This window comes from Podarcis liolepis (genome assembly GCF_965112155.1).
Source record: "Podarcis liolepis genome assembly, chromosome: 11".
In the NCBI taxonomy this organism is placed as follows: domain Eukaryota; kingdom Metazoa; phylum Chordata; class Lepidosauria; order Squamata; family Lacertidae; genus Podarcis; species Podarcis liolepis.
In genome coordinates this window covers 53,154,658-53,173,251 of record NC_139565.1, presented here as the reverse complement: position 1 = coordinate 53,173,251, position 18,594 = coordinate 53,154,658, and the positions used below count along the sequence as shown (strand labels likewise).

The window sequence follows — 18,594 nt, the reverse complement described above, 5'->3', positions numbered from 1 at the left end:
ATCAGAGGTCATATAACAAATACCAGTGCCTCACAATGGCTCTTTTACACACTCATTTCCTATTAATACGCCCAACAAATGGAGGGGATAGATGAACCACAGCTGGCAGTTCTGCGCTCAGCCTCTGAATCATCCCTTGGAGTCTGCAAACTCAAGGCAATCTCTAAAAGGGAAGTCTAGAGCCATAACTTCTCTTTAAATTTAGACTTCCTCCACTGTTAGGGACCTTGCACAACTAGGGTCCCCAATCATACATTCCTGGAGATGGCCCTTTTTCAGATGTTCTGCACAACGTGTTGATGTCAGCCTGGGGACAGTGGTTTGGAACTGTGCTTACAGTCACAGTCATGAGAGCTAGTGTGGTGTAGTGGTTAAGAGTGGTGGACTCGTAATCCAGTGAACTGGGTTCACTTCCCTGCTCTTCCACATGCAGCTGCTGGGTGACCTTGGGCTAGTCACACTTCTTTGAAGTCTCTCAGCCCCACTCACCTCACAGAGTGTTTGTTGTGGGGGAGGAAGGGAAAGGAGAATGTTAGCCGCTTTGAGACTCCTTAAGGGGAGTGAAAGGCTGGATACCAAGTCCAAACTCCTCCTCCTCCTCCTCCTCCTCCTCCTCCTCCTCTTCTTCTCATGCAACCTCCTTCATGTGTAGGGTATACAGAGCCAACCTTTGACTACATCCTGACATCAGTATGGAGAAATGGGTGAATGTTTTCAGAAGCTCTGTTAATTTCCCTTTTAAAATAAGATTTTCAACCACGTGTTATTAGTTTCAGCAGGCTTAATTAGGTGCTGAGAATCAGCAAGTCTCCATTGTCAGCCTCCTAAATTTTCCTTTAAGGTACAGTTTGTCCCTGTATTGTTGTTGAGCAATAGCTCCATTCCCTCTCTCTTTTGCCTAGCTCTCTGGGGAGAGAAAGGGGTATGTGGAAAAGACAAGGGAAAAGATAGAGGAAAGAGAAGAGCAGGGATCAAAGAAGGATGTTTTCTGCCTTTATCCTGCCAAGTGTATCGTCCTTGGTCAGACAGCCAAGAAGACAGTCACCCAGAAGCTGGTCTTGGATGTCATGAAAGGGCAACTAATCATTAGCTATTTAATTTATTGTTGTAGTATTTTTTGTAGGAGGGAGGGGGAAGAGGCCCCTGTGGGATGGTTTTTTCAAGTGTCCAAATGACTCCTCTGGCCTTGCCTACCTTCAGAAGCCCCTCACATTTAAGAAGTGTATGGCATAAAGGTTGGCAACATTGCATTGCAGGGGGTTGGCCTAGATAACCCTCAGGGTCCCTTCCAACTCGACAATTCTATGATATGCCTGAATGAATTGGCTGCTACTATACCTCACTCTGCCTAAATGACAGTTCTGGCCCTGATTATCAGTACCTTTGTTGCGCACTGTGCCCAGTGTTGTTTAGCTTTCTTTTCCAATATATCACCTTAAACATTTGTCTGTTGTTGTTTTTTGCCTTCTCCTAAGCCCCAACCTCTGCTCCCAAGGATTTGACAGTCATTACTCGAGAAGGGAAGCCCCGGGCTGTCATTGTCAGCTGGCAACCTCCATTAGAAGCCAACGGGAAAATTACTGGTAAGGTCCTCTCCCCTTCTATGTCTTCTTTTCCTTTTCACACCCAATACATAGAGTTGTGTGCTTTTAAACAGAGCCTACCACAAAATAATGGGGGTTCGGGGGTTAGGGATGAGTGGAACAGAACCATCACTCTCCATAAACACACTGGGGGCTCAAGCCTCTATTCCAGGCTACAAACGTTTCTGCCCTGATCTCTTTTTCTAGCCTGAGTTTCTAATAGTGTCCCCAGAGTCAGCAAGGAAATAGACTATCCCTCTTCAAGATTCACTCCAGGAATCATGTTGGAAATACAGGACCACAAAATTCGGGTGGGAATCTAATTTAGATAAATTCCATATGCAAGTAGCCTCCCCTCCCATAAATGGCATGGAATTTGCTGTCAGTGGAAACGCCACAAAAATGGCAGTGCTGTCAAGTTTGGGGGCATATTTTCTAAGGAAGAATCGGTCTATTTCTAGCTCATGTCAATCTCAGTATGTATTTATTGATAAGTCTGTTGCGTCTAAGGATGGGGAAGGTATTCAATCCAGTCCACATTTAAAAGCAAACGTAGCTGATTTGCACATTGCAAATTGAAACGTTGCCATCTTTTGAAAGTCATGCATACCTGAATTTTGCAATGCGCTTCCCTGGCCAAGTAATGTGCACATCAATTAATAGACCTGGGTAAAGTATGCATATGAATGCAGATATTAGTGAAGATAACATTGCAATTCATTATGTTATGGGGAAATAGCTTTGCAAAAATGTAAGGAAGTGTTGCATATAAAAATGTATGTGTAGTGGGAGAAATCTGTGTGAAAATTGTGAAGAATTCTCGTAAGAACGTCTCTCTTTTTTTTTAAGCAAACTGATATGGAAATGCACAGAACTGCCTTTAGCTGCCCACTGTGGAAAGCAGGCTACTCTGACTCATCAAAATAGTCTCTCCTTGCCTACTTATATGCTCCATAACTAGCATAAGAGTACATGCCCATTTTGCTTACCTTACTGGGGCAGCTGTATCATTGCCAAATCCAGGTGAGAATTGAACAGGCTCTAGGTTCTATCCACTGCTGTTCCTACACAGAGCAGACCCATCAAAACTAACGTAGGTTCATTCATTTCATTGGTTCTACCCTGAGTAGAAGTTCATCGGATACAGCCCAGTGCAGCTAGACACTGTAGAATAGGGAAGTGGTTTTGCGCAGAGCTCCCATAGTTGGGAGAAAATTCCAGCCGCTATTTTTGTTGGTTTGGTTTTTTTTTTAATTCCAGCTGGCAAAAGGGTCCAGTAATTAATTCAGTGCAAGGGAGAGTTGATGAGAAAGGAACAAAGTGAATCCTTGGTTTTTCATGGAAGAAAATACTGAATGCATTAACAAGAACATAGCCCTCCAGAGCAAAGGTCTTCCGATGTCTTCTGCTCAGTGGCAATTAGGGATAGCTAATAATAAGCAGGCTGTTTGACAATAATGTAAAACATAACGTACATAATGATAGGGTGCCTGGCCTGACACATTATGGTAAGATTTATTGGTGGATATTTAACTTTGTAATAGCAAGGTAAGGCACTGATGATCTGAAACCCTTTAATACTGACTGACAAGTTCTGAGCTTAATGAATGGTATACAATGACAGACCTTATCCCCGCAAATATTGCCGTAACATCGCTGCCTAATTAAGATCTCCATTAGGAGTCTTGAATGCTAATTTGCTATGAAAAATAGAACAGAGCTGCTTTTAAAAGAAACAAATAAATAAATGAAAACCCAGAGATGTTGCATTTAAATGACGCCTTTAGGCTATTAATGAATATCTCCAAAGCATGTGATTATGATGAAGAATATTGTGCAGCGTATGAAATGTGCTGACTATGACCTCGTAGATTGGAACAATGGAGTTAGAGATCTGAAACCCTTTCGCTCACAGTGTATATTTACATGTCTGGAGAAGAGGGGGGGGGGGAATCAATTATCCTAATCCAGCAGCTTCATTGTGTGTGGAAGGAGACACTGTCACTGCATTCCTATATGTGTCTACTCAGAAATGCTGTAAGTCTCATTGAGTTCAATGGAACTTTCTCCCAAACCCATAATAAACCATTGCATCTAAATGCTAGGACTGAAATCTGTTTGAGCAGAAATGAGACTATATACTGACACACATTCAGATGCTTTCTGGGTAACCCACTTGCTCTCTCTGCCTGGAGAGAGGCATGCACAGGAGGGGAGTTCTAGAATTCTCCCCTTCCCTACCTTCCCTATCTTTGTGTAAATGCAAATATGTGGCTGTTCTACCTGCCAAGCATCCCTTCCCTTATGGCTTAGTGCGTCTACCAGAACACTCTTTTGCACAGAGACTATTTGCAGCAGGAGCATCAAGAGTCTGCATACTGAGAGGCCAGGTAGGAGCAAGCCACTAGATGTACCATGCTGAGATGCAGAAGTTCCTGAAGTCAATGGAAGCCTTACTGTGCATGTGGGATCTGTGCGTGCACATTGACATGCCCTGCATTGGGCCTTCTGGTGTGCTCTCATGCAAGTAGTGATAACAAGATTCCAGCAAGACAGACTTGAGCACCTAACACATGGTCTCAGGAAGCCCTGGTGGCCCAAGGTGGTGAGGTGCCATCCTAGTGCCCCCTCCCATTTCTAGTAAACATCCCAAGCAGTAGTCAGGGCTGCTTCCCCACTTTTCTGCATTTTACCAGTATACCCTGCAAATTGGGGACGCAGGTGGCGCTGTGGGTTAAACCACAGAGCCTAGGACTTGCCAATCAGAAGGTCGGCAGTTCGAATCCCCACGATGGGGTGAGCTCCCGTTGTTTGGTCCCTGCTCCTGCCAACCTAGCAGTTCGAAAGCACGTCAAAGTGCAAGTAGATAAATAGGTACCACTCCGGTGGGAAGGTAAACAGCATTTTCATGCGCTGCTCTGGTTCTCCAGAAGCGGCTTAGTCATGCTGGCCACATGACCTGGAAGCTGTATTCCAGCTCCCTCGGCCAATAAAACGAGATGAGCACACCAACCCCAGAGTCGGCCACAACTGGACCAAATGGTCAGGGGTCCCTTTACCTTTTACCCTGCAAATTGAAGAACTATCCAAGGTAGCAGTCTCCTGCCATCTTCTATCTTCCCAACTGGCTATGGACCCTAATGCGGTATGGCCCAGGGATATCGGGGAGTGGGGGCTACTCATGGCAAAAAAAGAAGAAGAACCATTGTGCATAAGGACAAAGAATAGCTACACACTTAGTTTTGTTTCTTTCAAACAGAGTTACCGTACTTTCCCTGGAATTTATTGTCATGTTTCTCATGACCACCCAGGAAATGATGCGCCACATTAATGCCACTTACATTTACTCCAGCACTAACACATTCAAGTCTCAACACATAATCTTTATAAACTTGCTGTTACCTCAAGTCCATCAACAGCTTGCAGAGTCCTGAGGCATTCCCATGAACTAGCTCTGAGTACACATGTATAACAATTCCAGTGCACAATCCAAAATATTAGTGCGGACCTTTAAAGCTCTCAGTGGCCTCAGCCCAGTATACCTGAAGGAGCATCTCCACCCCCATCATTCAACACTGAGGTCCAGTGCCGAGGGCCTTCTGGCGGTTCCCTCACTGTGAGAAGTGAGGTTACAGGGAGCCAGGCAGAGGGCCTTCTTGGTGGTGGTGCCCGCCCTGTGTAACGCCCTCCCATCAGATGTCAAGGAAATAAACAACTATCTGACACTTAGAAGACATCTGAAGGCAACCCTGTTTAGGGAAGTTTTTAATGTCTGGTGTTTTATTGTATTTTTAATATGCTGTTGGGAGCCACCCAGAGTTGCCGGGGAAACCCAGCCAGATGGGCAGGGTATAAATAATAAATTATTACTAGTAGTATTAGTATGAACTAGCTCTGAGTACACATGCATAACAATACTGCTGGTGGGTGCGCTCCCATAGTACCAAAATAAAAAAGGGGAAGGGGAATGAATCATTGTTATTTATGGATTGCAGACTTCACCCAATATATGCCACACAGTAGCAGCTGGTGGGAAGGAGCGGCACAATGCCCCAGGCTCTCCCATCAGTACAGTCACTGCCACTTATCTGCAGGGAGGGCATGAGGCAGTGGAAAGTCACCACTGTGCCAGCATGCTGGCAGAGTCAATCCACCACTCCCACCGTTGAACCCACACCATGCCGTTGTCCTCTTCCCCTCTACCATTGGGTAACTTTCAGAAACTCTGCTGGTGGTTCGCCAGCACTTTGCCCCACCAGGTGGACCACTTCCGATGACGCAGATTGTAGTCAGTGTGGAGATGTGGGCTACATCTTCAGAGATGTAAGTGTGTGTTTGTGTGTGTTGCAGCTTACATCCTGTTCTTCACCTTGGACAAGAATTCCCCCATTGACGACTGGGTCATGGAGTCCATCAGTGGCGACCGCCTCACCCATCAGATCATGGACCTCAATCTCGACACGGTGTATTACTTTAGAATACAAGCCCGCAACGCCAAAGGAGTGGGTCCTCTCTCAGACCCCATTCTCTTCCGGACTCTTAAAGGTTTGGATTTTCAACTATTTGTTGTGAATTGATGCGTTAAGGAGTTGGATCATAGGATAGGGCAGGATTTTGAGTTTTGACATCAGTTGCAGTTTTTGTGTGCTCTTTCTGGCAAAACGATGGACGTAGGAACATCATCATTGTCAGGTGATGGTGTGGTTGCTTGAGAGCAAACAGGCAAGACTCCGACCTGTCTTTTCTAGGCTTTATTATTATTGCAAACTATTTACAGTGAAGAGTGTCGCAAGTTCATGTCTGGCTCAGTCGCTAGCAGAATCTGGGAGTAGGCGGTCCTTGTACCTCCCCCAGCCTTCTCCTCCCCTCCTTGCACTGAAACCTACTGCACAGAGTGGGCGCTGGCAAAGGGGTACTTTCCTCCTCTCCGGCTTGCTCAGGGTCGGTTTTGAGGCTCTCCCTAGCATCCCCTGGTCCTATCACCTCCTCCCCACTGGAGGTGGGGCTTTCCTCCTCGCCAGAGGAGGAGCTGCTTCGCAAGATCTTCAGAGGTTCCCTATAACACAACTGCCCTTCCCCCTCTCACCTCTGATGGCAGTTCCCTGACAATCATTATAAACTTTGTTGCACTAGCCAACGGAACATAGGTGGCTGCCTTATGCTGTGCCCAGATCATGGTCCAACTATAGTGGTATTGTCTACACCAGGCTTCCCCAAACTTGGCCCTCCAGATGTTTTGAGACCATAATTTCCATCATCCCTGACCACTGGTCCTGCTAGCTAGAGATCATGGGAATTGTAGGCCAAAAACATCTGGAGGGCCGAGGCTGAGGAAGCCTGGTCTACACTGACTGTCAGTGGCTCTCAGTGTTTTCTGGCAGGAACTTTTTTCAGGGGATTGAACCAAGGACCTCCTCCATGCAGAGCACATGCCTGGACATTGAGCTGTGGCTCTTCCCCTGAAAACTTTTGACACAACTGATTTCTGCCACTGGAAAGAATAATAATAACAAACTAGCAGTCCCATGTACAACAGAAGTTCAATTGTAGCTCAATCGTAGCTCAAAATAATGAGCGGCGGTTGTGATTGCATCAAAGTCATTGAGAAAAAGATGAGTGAAATTTGTGCCAGTTACAGAAGCATCAAACATGAAATTTCCTTTGCCCACATTTCCTCCAGCCAGGGGCCTGTTCATTTCTGTATTGATTTCTTGTGAATAAGAAGCTAGCGGTGATTCACTCATTGAGGTTAATGGAAGTTCAAAATTGCAGTCTCCGTTTCTTGTTTTGTTTGGAGATCTTTCAAATGCATTAAAAAGTAATAGGCACAACAGAATTGTTTTATGAACATACCCAAGGTTTATAAGATGTCGTGCGGGCAATGTTTTCTCTGCCATACATGAAACAAATAATCTTTATGTCCTGAGTAGTTATAGAGTAGTATGTTTTTCAAAACATGTCATGGGAAATCCTGGAGTTCCTCACAAGCTTATTGGAAGTACCTAAAGGAGAAGATCAATAATGGCGGAGAACCCTAGCAGTGAGGAGGGCATGCATCAAAATGGCCTCTGAATTTCATGGCCCCAGTTGCACCAAGAATAATTTTGGGGTGGCGTTTCTTCGTTTTTCCAGGCACAGACCACTGTTAGCAGTGGCTGGTGCCTTCCTTCCTTTACCTCTGGAAACTCTTTTGGTGGCCTGGATGCAGGTTTACTTCCACTGATGTACTACCCATTCCGTGGCATTCTGGACGTGGGGATTGGTGGCCACAGTGAAGTCTACCACTTTCCACAAGGGTGTTGATAAATGGCATCAACCCATCTAAGGCATTCACATTGAGTATTAAGAAAACATCTGGGGTGGGGGGAGGCAGCAAGGATGAGTTCTGCTCACCCCAGGATCACCATTCTGATCACATACTGTCAGGCTTTGGGGAACCGGCTTCCTCCCCCGTGGCCGTAAATAAGGCGATCAAATGAAAGGAACGTCTTATCAGTTAGAGTCTTTAATAATCACAGTGAGAGAGAAAAGAGCACGTCTCCCTAGAAATGGTGGTGCTCCCAGTTAAGGCTTACTCCCCCCCTCAATCCCTATTAATTTACGTCACTCCTACGTCTTGTAATCTGAGTTTGTACTCTCTGCACTTTCTGTTCTAACACTTTCTGAGCTCTCCGTGTCTTTGGGGATGGGGGGGGTGAATGCTGTCCAGAGACTGTGAATATGTTAACCCTCTCTCTTCCAGTGTTTCTTCTCCTAGCTGTTCCCCATCCAGTATTTCCCAGCTTCTGCCTTCTGAACTATGCCCCTCTGCAAACCACTCTTCCAAATCTATACTGTCCTCTTGTTCCTAGAAATATTCAGAATCAGGGGTGACTCCCACCAATCCTTCTCAGTGCAGCCCCCCTCAGCATGGTTCCTGACACATACCATGAGTTGGGAAGGATGATCATAGAATCATAGAGTTGGAATAGGCCACAAGGGCCATCGAGTCCAACCCCCTGCCAAGCAGGAAACACCATCAGAGCACTCCTGACATATGGTTGTCAAGCCTCTGCTTAAAGACTTCCAAAGGAGGAGACTCCACCACACTCCTTGGCAGCAAATTCCACTGTCAAACAGCTCTTACTGTCAGGAAGTTCTTCCTAATGTTTAGGTGGAATCTTCTTTGGATCCATTGCTCCGTGTCCGCTTCTCTGATCTTCTAAAGCAGACAGCCCCCCCCCCCATGTGTCAGAGCAACACTTTCTGGGTCAGAGGGCAAAAAACTCTGCCAGACAGCTACTTGTGGACACCATGGAGTTAGAGAAGTAAGATTTATTCACTGCTGCCACCACTACCATGTGATAGACATGATGGATGAGGTAGGCCTCACAAATGTTTGGTCAGTTTCTGACTGAGCCTTACACCACCTGGGCTCTAGCCACTGATTTAATGTTTCATTGCTCACATTGAGTACCAAGGCTCCATAGCGATGGTGAGAGCACTCAGTGAGCCATTGTGTCAATGGATCTTAACTATTGTGCACCTTCTGAAATAATACACAGACTGAAACACAACCATCCTTTGACATTGACCTTTCTCTGAATTATGCAGTGCTTTTCTCCCACCAAGTAATCTGTACAAAAACACATGTGCTAGGATGAACTGTGCATATAAATGCTTATATAATTGGAAATATACCCAAATGCATTCTGTTACCAAAAATTGCTCTGCAAAAATGTGTACATGAGGCAAAATCACATAGAAGGTCTGCATCGTGAAAAATTATCACACTAGAATGCTGATGATTTTTCATAAGGACCCCACCACCCACCCAAAAAGCAAATGGATATGGAATTGTGAGGAACTGTATTTAAATTTGGAAAATCTGAGAGAAACCAAATTGATATATTTTTTCACCCCCTACTCTGGGGGAGGGCATTCCACAATATCAAAAAGGGACCCCCTGCAAATTATATCAAGTTCTTTGTTTTGTTTTCCAGAAAAATGATTCGTGCCCTAGGAACGTGCAAGCCCATTCCATTTTTCCTAGCAACTTTCAGTCCGCAGAGTCAGTGAGCTAGCCCAGACATCAGGTTTCTCCTGAGAAATAATCTCTCATGGCCTGGCGCTTGCCTCTTCCAATGAAACCTCTCAGAAACAAGTCTCTTCATCTGTGCTACTCAATGAGTGAGCAAGTTAGGGCTGATTTGAAGCACTGGAATTTGTCTTGGAGAATTTACAAGCCCAGAGCACTAAGCTGCTCTGACAGATGGCTGCTCTTTTTGCAGAGGCTGATACCTCTTTGTTTAATTTTTATTATTGTTTGTTGTTGTTTTTTTTAAAAAAAGAAGCTACCAAGAAATCAAATTGAACATGGGAGACCTTCTTTATGTAATAGTTTGTAATGAATTAACAGGAACTGGGTGAAGCAATTCTAAGCAATTCATCTCCATGCATTCTTAGCTTATCGCATCCCAGCCAGGATTTTCAGGAGTTTGCCTCGCCTGTCCAAGTCAGATTTCTCTTTGCATAAAATAATCAGTGCAGTTCTGATGGCTTTTCACTTCTTTTAAACTACCATAAATTGCAACGAGAGAACACTTCCTTTGCTATGGCTTCTCATCTACCAAATTAAATGGGCACCAGCTTCCTTTCATGCTTGCGATGAGTGTCAGAGGAAAAACCCATGTTAAAATGAAGGGTTTTTTCCCCAACTAGGTGTCACAGCATCTAAGTATAATAACTGCAGAGCAATGAGACATCAAATGCTAAGGAGACCCAGATATCTAACTAGATCTGAACTCAAAATCACCTACTTTGTAGCGTTTATGCAAGGTATCACCAAGCTCATCGGGGAGATGAATTTTAGATCAGAGGAGATGCATTTTTTTGAAAATAAAAAAATAATTTTCTTCCGTCATCTAATAGCCTATGAGGACACTGTCTAATACCCTGGCATGAATATTTAATGCTATCCACCCTAAATATGTCATGTTCAATAACATTCAAACTGTTTCCCCCCGATAAATCTGCTTCTACATGTAAGGTGCAAAGAGCTTCTGATGTCTGGCTCACACTCTCAATTATGCAAAGTTATTGGATTCTTGTCCTTAATAATGATTAAGAAGATGTGTTTGGTGTCCCACAGAAGGCTCTCTTGGCAATAACTATATCTACACATACAAACACGTACATGTCTACGAGCTCCATCTGGTACGCAGGCTGAGACCCTACCTGCCCGCGGACTGTCTCGCCAGAGTGGTGCATGCTCTAGTTATCTCCCGCTTGGACTACTGCAATGCACTCTACGTGGGGCTACCTTTGAAGGTGACCCGGAAACTACAACTAATCCAGAATGTGGCAGCTAGACTGGTGACTGGGAGAGGCCGCCGAGACCACATAACACCAGTCTTGAAAGACCTAAACAGCTATCGGATGTTTAGAAGACATCTGAAGGCAGCCCTGTTTAGGGAAGCTTTTAATGACTGATGTTTTAATATATTTTTAATCTTTTGTTGGAAGCCGTCCAGAGTGGCTGGGGAAACCCAACCAGATGGGCAGGGTATAAATAATAAATTATTGTATTTATTATTATTATGGAGAAAGAGAGATGTCACAATACATTTAATTTCATAAGGAACCATGTAAGCATCAAAAGAACAACCTCCATCTCTAAAATATGCAGAAATACTACGTGTGTGTGTGTATGTGTGTATCTATATACTTAGCATGACTGAAAAGTTTTTTTTTGCTTTCTTTCTTTCTTTCTTTCTGAATGTGGACTAAGGATAAATGAATCTACCAATTTCAGTTTTTCTCATTTTTCCAGTCCAAAATCCCATTCTTCTCATTTTCCATCTTTGACGTCCTCAAGTGCATTTCTCCCAACATAGGATTGTGCCCAATGCTAGTCTTACTCAGAGTAGATCCATTGAAATCAACAGATATGGCTACCTTGGGTCCATTAATTCCAGAGGATATCCTGTCAGTAGGATTTGGTTGGATCTAATGCATAGTCATGTTTTGTGTGATATAATTCATTTTTGTACATTATTTTGCTCACCTTTTCTTGGTCGGAGACCTCTGTGGCCAGAAGTGCCTCTCACCTACTTCTGTTGGTACCAAAGTTAACAATCACTCCTGGGTAAGGAAAGTTTTTCCGCGGTAGTTCTTTCATTGGTTACTTCAAGACTGGATTACTGCCACGGAATCTATGTGGGACTTCCCTTGTGCTTGATCTGGAAGCTGCAGTTGGTGAAGAATGCTGCAGCACAATTGCTGACAAGAGTGAAGCCTTGCCCACGTATAATACCTGTGCTCAGAAATCTGCACAAAATGCCTTATTTTCTTCCGGGCCAAGTTCAAGGTGTTTACATCCTTACACTGCGTCCGTAACAACTCGGGATCACATTACCTGTGAAATTACCCCAACACATGCCCACACAACCACTCTGATCTGAGGGACTTTTTCACATGTCTCATAATATCCATTCTGCCTTTGTAAGAAATTAATATTTAAGTCTAGAAGCACCTACCTTTTGGAACACCCTGCCATTTGACATTAGGCAAGCACCTTCACTGTACTCTTTCAGCAGCTGTTAAAAATGTTTCTGTTTAGACAACCCTACTCAAATATGTAGAATGTTGAAGTTCATTTTTTGTTTATTGCTGATTTTTTTAATATTAAAAAAACGTTCTAAGTAGCTGTTTTTAACTGTTTTTATGGATAGTTTTATGGTTTTGTTCTCTTTGTAAATGGCTTTGAGGGTTGTTGTTTTTTACAATCAAGTGGCATATAAGTTTTATGAAGTAAATGCCCTCTTTATACATGCTTACAAAAATGATGCAACGTGGCACCAGAAGTTCCCTTTGCAGTTAATGATCCGTACTTAATCATTCTGAAGGCAGCATTTCACTCTCAATGTCCCATTAGGCTTACAGCAGACAGATTAATAACATTAAATAGTAAATATTCAGCAGCAGTGTTCTTCTTTAGTATCCAAAGTTACGCCGCTATGTTCTAGAAGGTTCTTTACTACAGAATTGCAGGTTGAAAAGAGCCAAGTGAATTAATGTCACGCAGAGAAGGGATTCCCCACCACCACCCCCTCGGTCTCTGAAATAATTCATTAAGAGTCTTCCTTTCCCCTTCACCTGTGGCTGAAATAGGTAACTCAGGAAGAGCAGGGCTAATGAGAGCTATTCCGCTGTGCCACAACTGTAGCATAATTTTCTTCTAATGTGTCACTCCTCATTTTCAAATGAATCTTAATTGCAAACTGTATTATAAGTGGGAACTGCAAGGCAGTGGCTTGTTAAAAGTCCTTTATTGTGCCAAGCCACAAACTGAGAGAAAGTTTGCTGCCTTGGAATAATAGAAAAATAGAATTATATAGCTGAAAGGGACCCTGGGGGTCATCTAGTCGCACCCACTACAACGCAGGAATCTCAAGCATAGATGACAAATGGCTGTCCAACCTCTGCTAAAAGACAACAACACTTTCATCTTCTGTGGGCTTTTATTCCATATGTGTATGCAATAGACACACATACTTGTATTTCAATTTCACACATATTATGCTGCTGCCAGTAATTTGAATGTTATGCCTATCCCTATTTCTGTTAGAATTCCTGCTCCATGACTGCAGTCATGGGATTTTTGTCTATCACATGACAGTGTATGTTTTGACTCCACAGAGTGGGAAGTGACAGACAGGATGTTTGTGTTCCTGTGTTCCGTGAAGTGGGACTGTTGTCCTTTGTTCTTCCTCTTTGCTGTCTGATGCTAGAGAGAGAGGGAGCCATGTTGCTGTGCTCCGTGTGTGTTTATATGTAGATAAAGTAGATTAGCCAAAATGCTGAGTTGCTGAGGTCTGTTACGCAAGCTGCGCAAACTCTGCAGATCCCTAAGTGTGCCGGTGTCTGTTGGCATCGGTCGCTGTGATGTTCGGGCTGAAGAAAGGTTTTGAAGCTCCTGAACAGTTGACCAGGAGGAAGGGAACATGCCAGTTGGGCATGTGTCTCTACCAGGGTCCTACTCGGGTGTAGGCTGAGCTCCTAACACTTTCTCCATTCCTGCAGACCTCCTTGGGTGTTAGGATTGGCAAGGGTAGTTTCTTGGTAGTTTCACCACCCTCCAAAATTCACCTGGGTGTCAGCCCTTCAGAAGGCATTCTCTGTGCAGAGGTCATCTCATTAATTAGCTCTTGGCATTTGCCAAAGATGCCACCCATACTTCTGATCTAAATTATTTTGATTTTACTACCATGCTAGTATATTGTTGTAACCTGCCAAGGGAACCTATTCAAGGCCAGATAAGAAATCCTATAAACAAACCAACCAACAATGTGGTTAGTTGCTGTTTGTGTGACATTGTTGTAAGCCAAAAATAGCTTCTCTCCTGAGTTTGTGCCAATAAAACTCAGAAACGTGAGGAGTTAGAAGTCCAACATTGTTTATTGTAAAGCAATAGGTTACAGTCAGATTGTTCCGCAAAACTGCAACCCTGCCCAGTGGTCCAGGCAGTGCTATTTATAAAATTTCAAACAAAGCATTTCAATTTTCATCAATCATATACACCATTACCTCATTTCATGTTTAATACACATGTGCAATAAGCATTGGCAATTTCTGCTGATTAAGTTCTGATTTCCACCATGTTCTGTTACATTGTGTTAGCATGCATGTTGGGAACCTGTGCTACGTGTAGCCATTTGGACCATGTAGCAACTTATGTTCTAGCTTTGAGCTGTATCTTTGTGATTCACATATTAGCTGTATTTCTGCCCCAATGGGTGGGGCGGCAACTTGCAAAACCATCAGTTTCATAAAGTAACAGAATATTAGACGCACACTCAATGATTTGCAGGGGTACACATTATCACATTTATTGTGGCCCTTTGGGCCACCACCACCACCACATGGTGCCATGAGTCAGAAGAACCAACTCCCACGGCAGGTTGCCAGGAACGAATAAGAAAAGGAAAAGTCCTTAGCACCTGCTTTTTATTCAATATTCACAGAGAAAGGCCTGGGGATGCAGACTCTTGGAATAATGGCGTTGTCCCAAGTGACTCTCCACCCCACCTTTCCCCCACTTCCTCATTCATCACCTTCTCCCCTATGGGTGACGTTGAGGGCCCTTTGCTTCTAAGCCCTTTGTTCTACTACTTTCAATGCTCGCTGGGTTTTGGGAGAGGGTGGGTCTGAAATGCTTTCTAAAGACACTGTGTCCCTCAGCTGTTGCCTTCCTGGTTCTTCCTCCTCTCCCATGATTTCCCAGTTTCCCCCCTCATCTGCCTCTGAGCTGTGACCTCCCTCAAACCCCTGTTGTCATTCTGAACTATCTTCTTTTTCTCTGGAAGGGTCAGGCTGGCTCCACCGTTCCTATGATGTCCAATCCCTGACCAGTATCATAGAATTTTAGAGTTGGAAGGAACCCAAGAGTCATATAGTCTTAACCTCCTGCCATACAGGAACCTCAGCTAAGGCATCTATGGCAAGTAGCCATCCAACTTAAAAACCTCTAAGGAAGGAGAGGCTACCACCTCTTGTGGGAGTTTGTTCCACTGCCCAACAGTTCCTACTGTCAGAAAGTTTTCCCAAATGTTTCGTCGGAATCTTCTCTCTTGTAACTTGAAGCCATTGCCCCGAGTCCTACCTTCAAGAGCAGGAGGAAACAAGCATGCTCCCTCTTCCATGGGACAGCCCTTAAGATATTTGAAAATGGCTTTCATATCTCCTCTCAGTCTCTTCTTTTCCTGGTGTGTTTTCATCCAAGTTTGCAAGCCCCCTCCATAGAGGCTGGCCCCTCTCACTGTCCTCGGAGCTTGCTTACCGGTAACCTCCTCTGGCTGATATCCAGACAGACCAGGGAGATTTTGATAGGCGACATTTTCCCAAGCGTGGGTAAAATGCACAACCCCTCCCTCCTGCTTCCGCAGGGGAAAGAAAATAAGTCAGAAATCTATTTACATGATGTTTATTTCTGACATTACAGCACTAGAGAAAAACACGTTGTCAAGGCTGCCTCAGGTCTCAGCTCACAAAAGACCAACGCCGAGTTCTCCTTATATACAAAGATGTTTATTGCAGTTCATTGTTTGCTTCACAACCAAGGCGCGCAGCCCCACGTCTGTTACGCTTAGACCGTTGAAGTCCCCTCTGAATCAGTCCCTCCCCTGCACCAATTTAATAGGCTTACGCTGCTCCACCTCTTCCTTTCTTTCCTTTTCCGCAGGGTCTTCCTGCCCGCTGGGGTTTCGCCCCTCCTGGATTCCCCTGCCGTGGAATCCCCAGACTGCTCTCCCTCCCTCCTGCGGGCTTTGGGACTTGGCTCCTCCTCCGGGCTCCCTGTTCTTCCGCGCGCCTCCACATTTGAACTTGGCGCGCGCGTCTAACCTTCCTTTTGACAGTTACACTACTCCCTTCACTACTCCCCTCCCCTTCCGGGAGGGTGGCTTGCTCCGACCCCCCTTCCCTTTCTGCTGCCGGAGCTGCCTCTCCTGATACACTGGAACCTCCACCCCCTTCGCTGCACTCTGGCGGGGAGGCTGGTCCAGACGCCCAGCTGCCACTTTGGGATCCCCCACTGGCCCCCTGCTCCTGACACGTCTTCCCTGGGGCTCCCCTTGCCTTGACCACCGGCGCCCCCTTCTGGGAATCCTCTGATTCACTGGAAAGATTAATGGAATGCCTTGAGTCATTGTCATCCTCTTCCTCGCTGTCCTGCGATTCATCCCCATCACTCTCCATCTCCTGCCACCCCTGTGCCTCTGTCCCTGAACCCCTGACACACGTCCTTTCAGTTCAGTTCTTCTAGCAGGTCAGACAAACTTCCTGAACATGCGCAAATGGAAGGTTTCAGATTACACTCTTCACAGAGACTTATCCAGCCTGTGAACGTCCTGGGAAATTCTTCTTTCCCACAGATAGGTGCATCATTTGATGTCAACAATCTGTGTGTCCGCAGTGGTGATGTTTCCATATACTGACAGGAACCAAGTAGGTCCCAATTCATGCAAATGGGTACAGGCAGGCATCCACTGTTGGGATTTTTGACTACGTGCTAATCTGATGCAGCGTCCCACAAAGCAATTAAGAAGTTGGCCAAAGGCCAAGAAGACTGAGCAGAGGGAGTTATTCTGCCTAGACATATGGGACCTTGGATACAGCTCTGCTATTGGTCAAGGTCTCCACATAGGCATGATGACTCATGACCTTCCTTGCTGGATAGTTGGTTGGTCAGTGTGGTGTTCTGAGAGTTGTTTGGAGTTTGTTCAGTGAGAGAGTTAAGATCCGTGTCTGTATCCTGTATATAGTAACTTGTGGAGTCTGCTGTAAATAATAAACACCTATAAGTAACCAAAATAAAAAAAAATTCCTTCCAGTAGCACCTTAAAGACCAACTAAGTTAGTTCTTGGTATGAGCTTTCGTGTGCATGCACACTTCTTCAGATACACTGAAACAGAAGTTGCCAGATCCTTCTATATAGTGAGAAGGTGGGGAGGGGTATTACTCAGAAGGGTGGTGGGAATGGGAGATTGGCAGATAGCTGAGATGAGCCTGTTGACGACTCTTAACGACTGCAATAGGTCTTACAGGAAAAGGCAAGGGGTGAGAAGGTGAAAAATGGCTTAGTCATGTATAATGAGATAAGCCATTTTTCACCTTCTCACCCCTTGCCTTTTCCTGTAAGACCTATTGCTGTCGTTAAGAGTCGTTAATGCTCTTTTCAGGGAAGTTCACCTGGCGCCTTCATTACACACCTTCAGCGCCAGGCAAAAATGTTCCTTTTTAACCAGGCCTTTGGTTGCCCTGATTGACATCCTATGCCCTTGTTTTTTTGCCCTTGTTTTTTTTTGGGGGGGGGGGGCTAATGGGTTGTTGTTTTTATTTTTATTATGTATTTTGTGGTTTTATATCTTGATTTTATTCTGCAAACTGCCCTGAAACCCCTGGGTATAGGGTGGTATAAAAATTCTAATAATAATGATGATGATGATGTTAATGATGATGTCTACTTTGGGGGCAATTTTTTAAGGCAATATGGTATAGTGGTCAAACTGCTCCCACCCCAGTATTATCAAGGGGACCTGCTAACAAGAGCTCTACCCAGTTTTCCCACAGTTCCCCCTGTAGTCTGTATTTTTTCCTTTCATTCCTTTTCACCTCACTATGGACAATCCACCACTCCTAACCAGGTGTGTGTCACCTGCCAAATGAAAAGGACATACTTCATGCATCCGATGACATGGACTACATTCCATAAAAGTACCGTATTCTTCCATGTATAAGACTAGGGTTTTTTCCTACCAAAAAATTAGGTTTAAAATTGGGGCTCCTCTTATACATGGCTTGTGCTGAGAGGGTGTTTTCTTAATTTGGAGTCCCCCAAAATAGGGGACGTCTTATACATGGGGCCATCTTATACACAGAAAAATACGGTATATGCCACCATCTTTCTTCCAGGGTTGCATCTGACTAAGCCATACTCAGAGTAGACCTGTTGAAATCAGTGGCCTTGGGTAAGTCATAACCAACTTGAGTCCATTTATTTCAGTGGGTCTGCTCTAAGTGTTGCTAAAGCGGGGTCTAAGGCTTCCTCTTTAAGATGCCAGAAGACTCTTTGTTGTTTTCACGGCAGCTGACTAACAGACTAACCCTCTGGAAATTGCCTAGGAGATGCGTTGCTATCACAGTACATAGAGAGAGCATCCGTAACCTTAATTTGAAGGATGTATAAATTATGTGAACTGATATGTGTCAGTCGGGGAGGGAGGGAGGAAGAGAGAGGTTGCTCTTTGCTTGTTAATTCTGATCGGCATTACCCTCCTATTAACACAGACAAGAAAGGTCTTTATTTGGGGCTTTCTGCAGGACATGATCGACAACGGTGTTAAATTTGCAATCATCCTTTTCTCTTTTTTGAAAAACTGCTCTATAATTGCTGATATTGTCATCGTGGAGTGTTTCTCTCCCTCTCTCTCTTTTTTGAAGAGACAACATCAGGCAGAATTTTTAGCCTTA

At 44.5% G+C, this 18,594-nt stretch overlaps 1 protein-coding gene across 3 annotated transcripts in view; it reads left to right on the top strand.

Annotated features, from left to right (window-relative positions):
• The window catches only part of DCC (DCC netrin 1 receptor), a gene marked incomplete at its 5' end in the record, with an annotated part of 945,448 nt that overhangs the window by 840,439 nt on the left and 86,415 nt on the right, over positions 1-18,594 (top strand). For all 3 annotated transcript variants that reach the window (XM_083465695.1, XM_083465694.1, XM_083465696.1), the window contains 2 exons: positions 1,476-1,583; positions 5,934-6,128. In XM_083465695.1, coding sequence (XP_083321821.1) covers positions 1,476-1,583; positions 5,934-6,128 — 303 coding nt within the window. The remainder of the gene's footprint in view (positions 1-1,475; positions 1,584-5,933; positions 6,129-18,594) is intronic.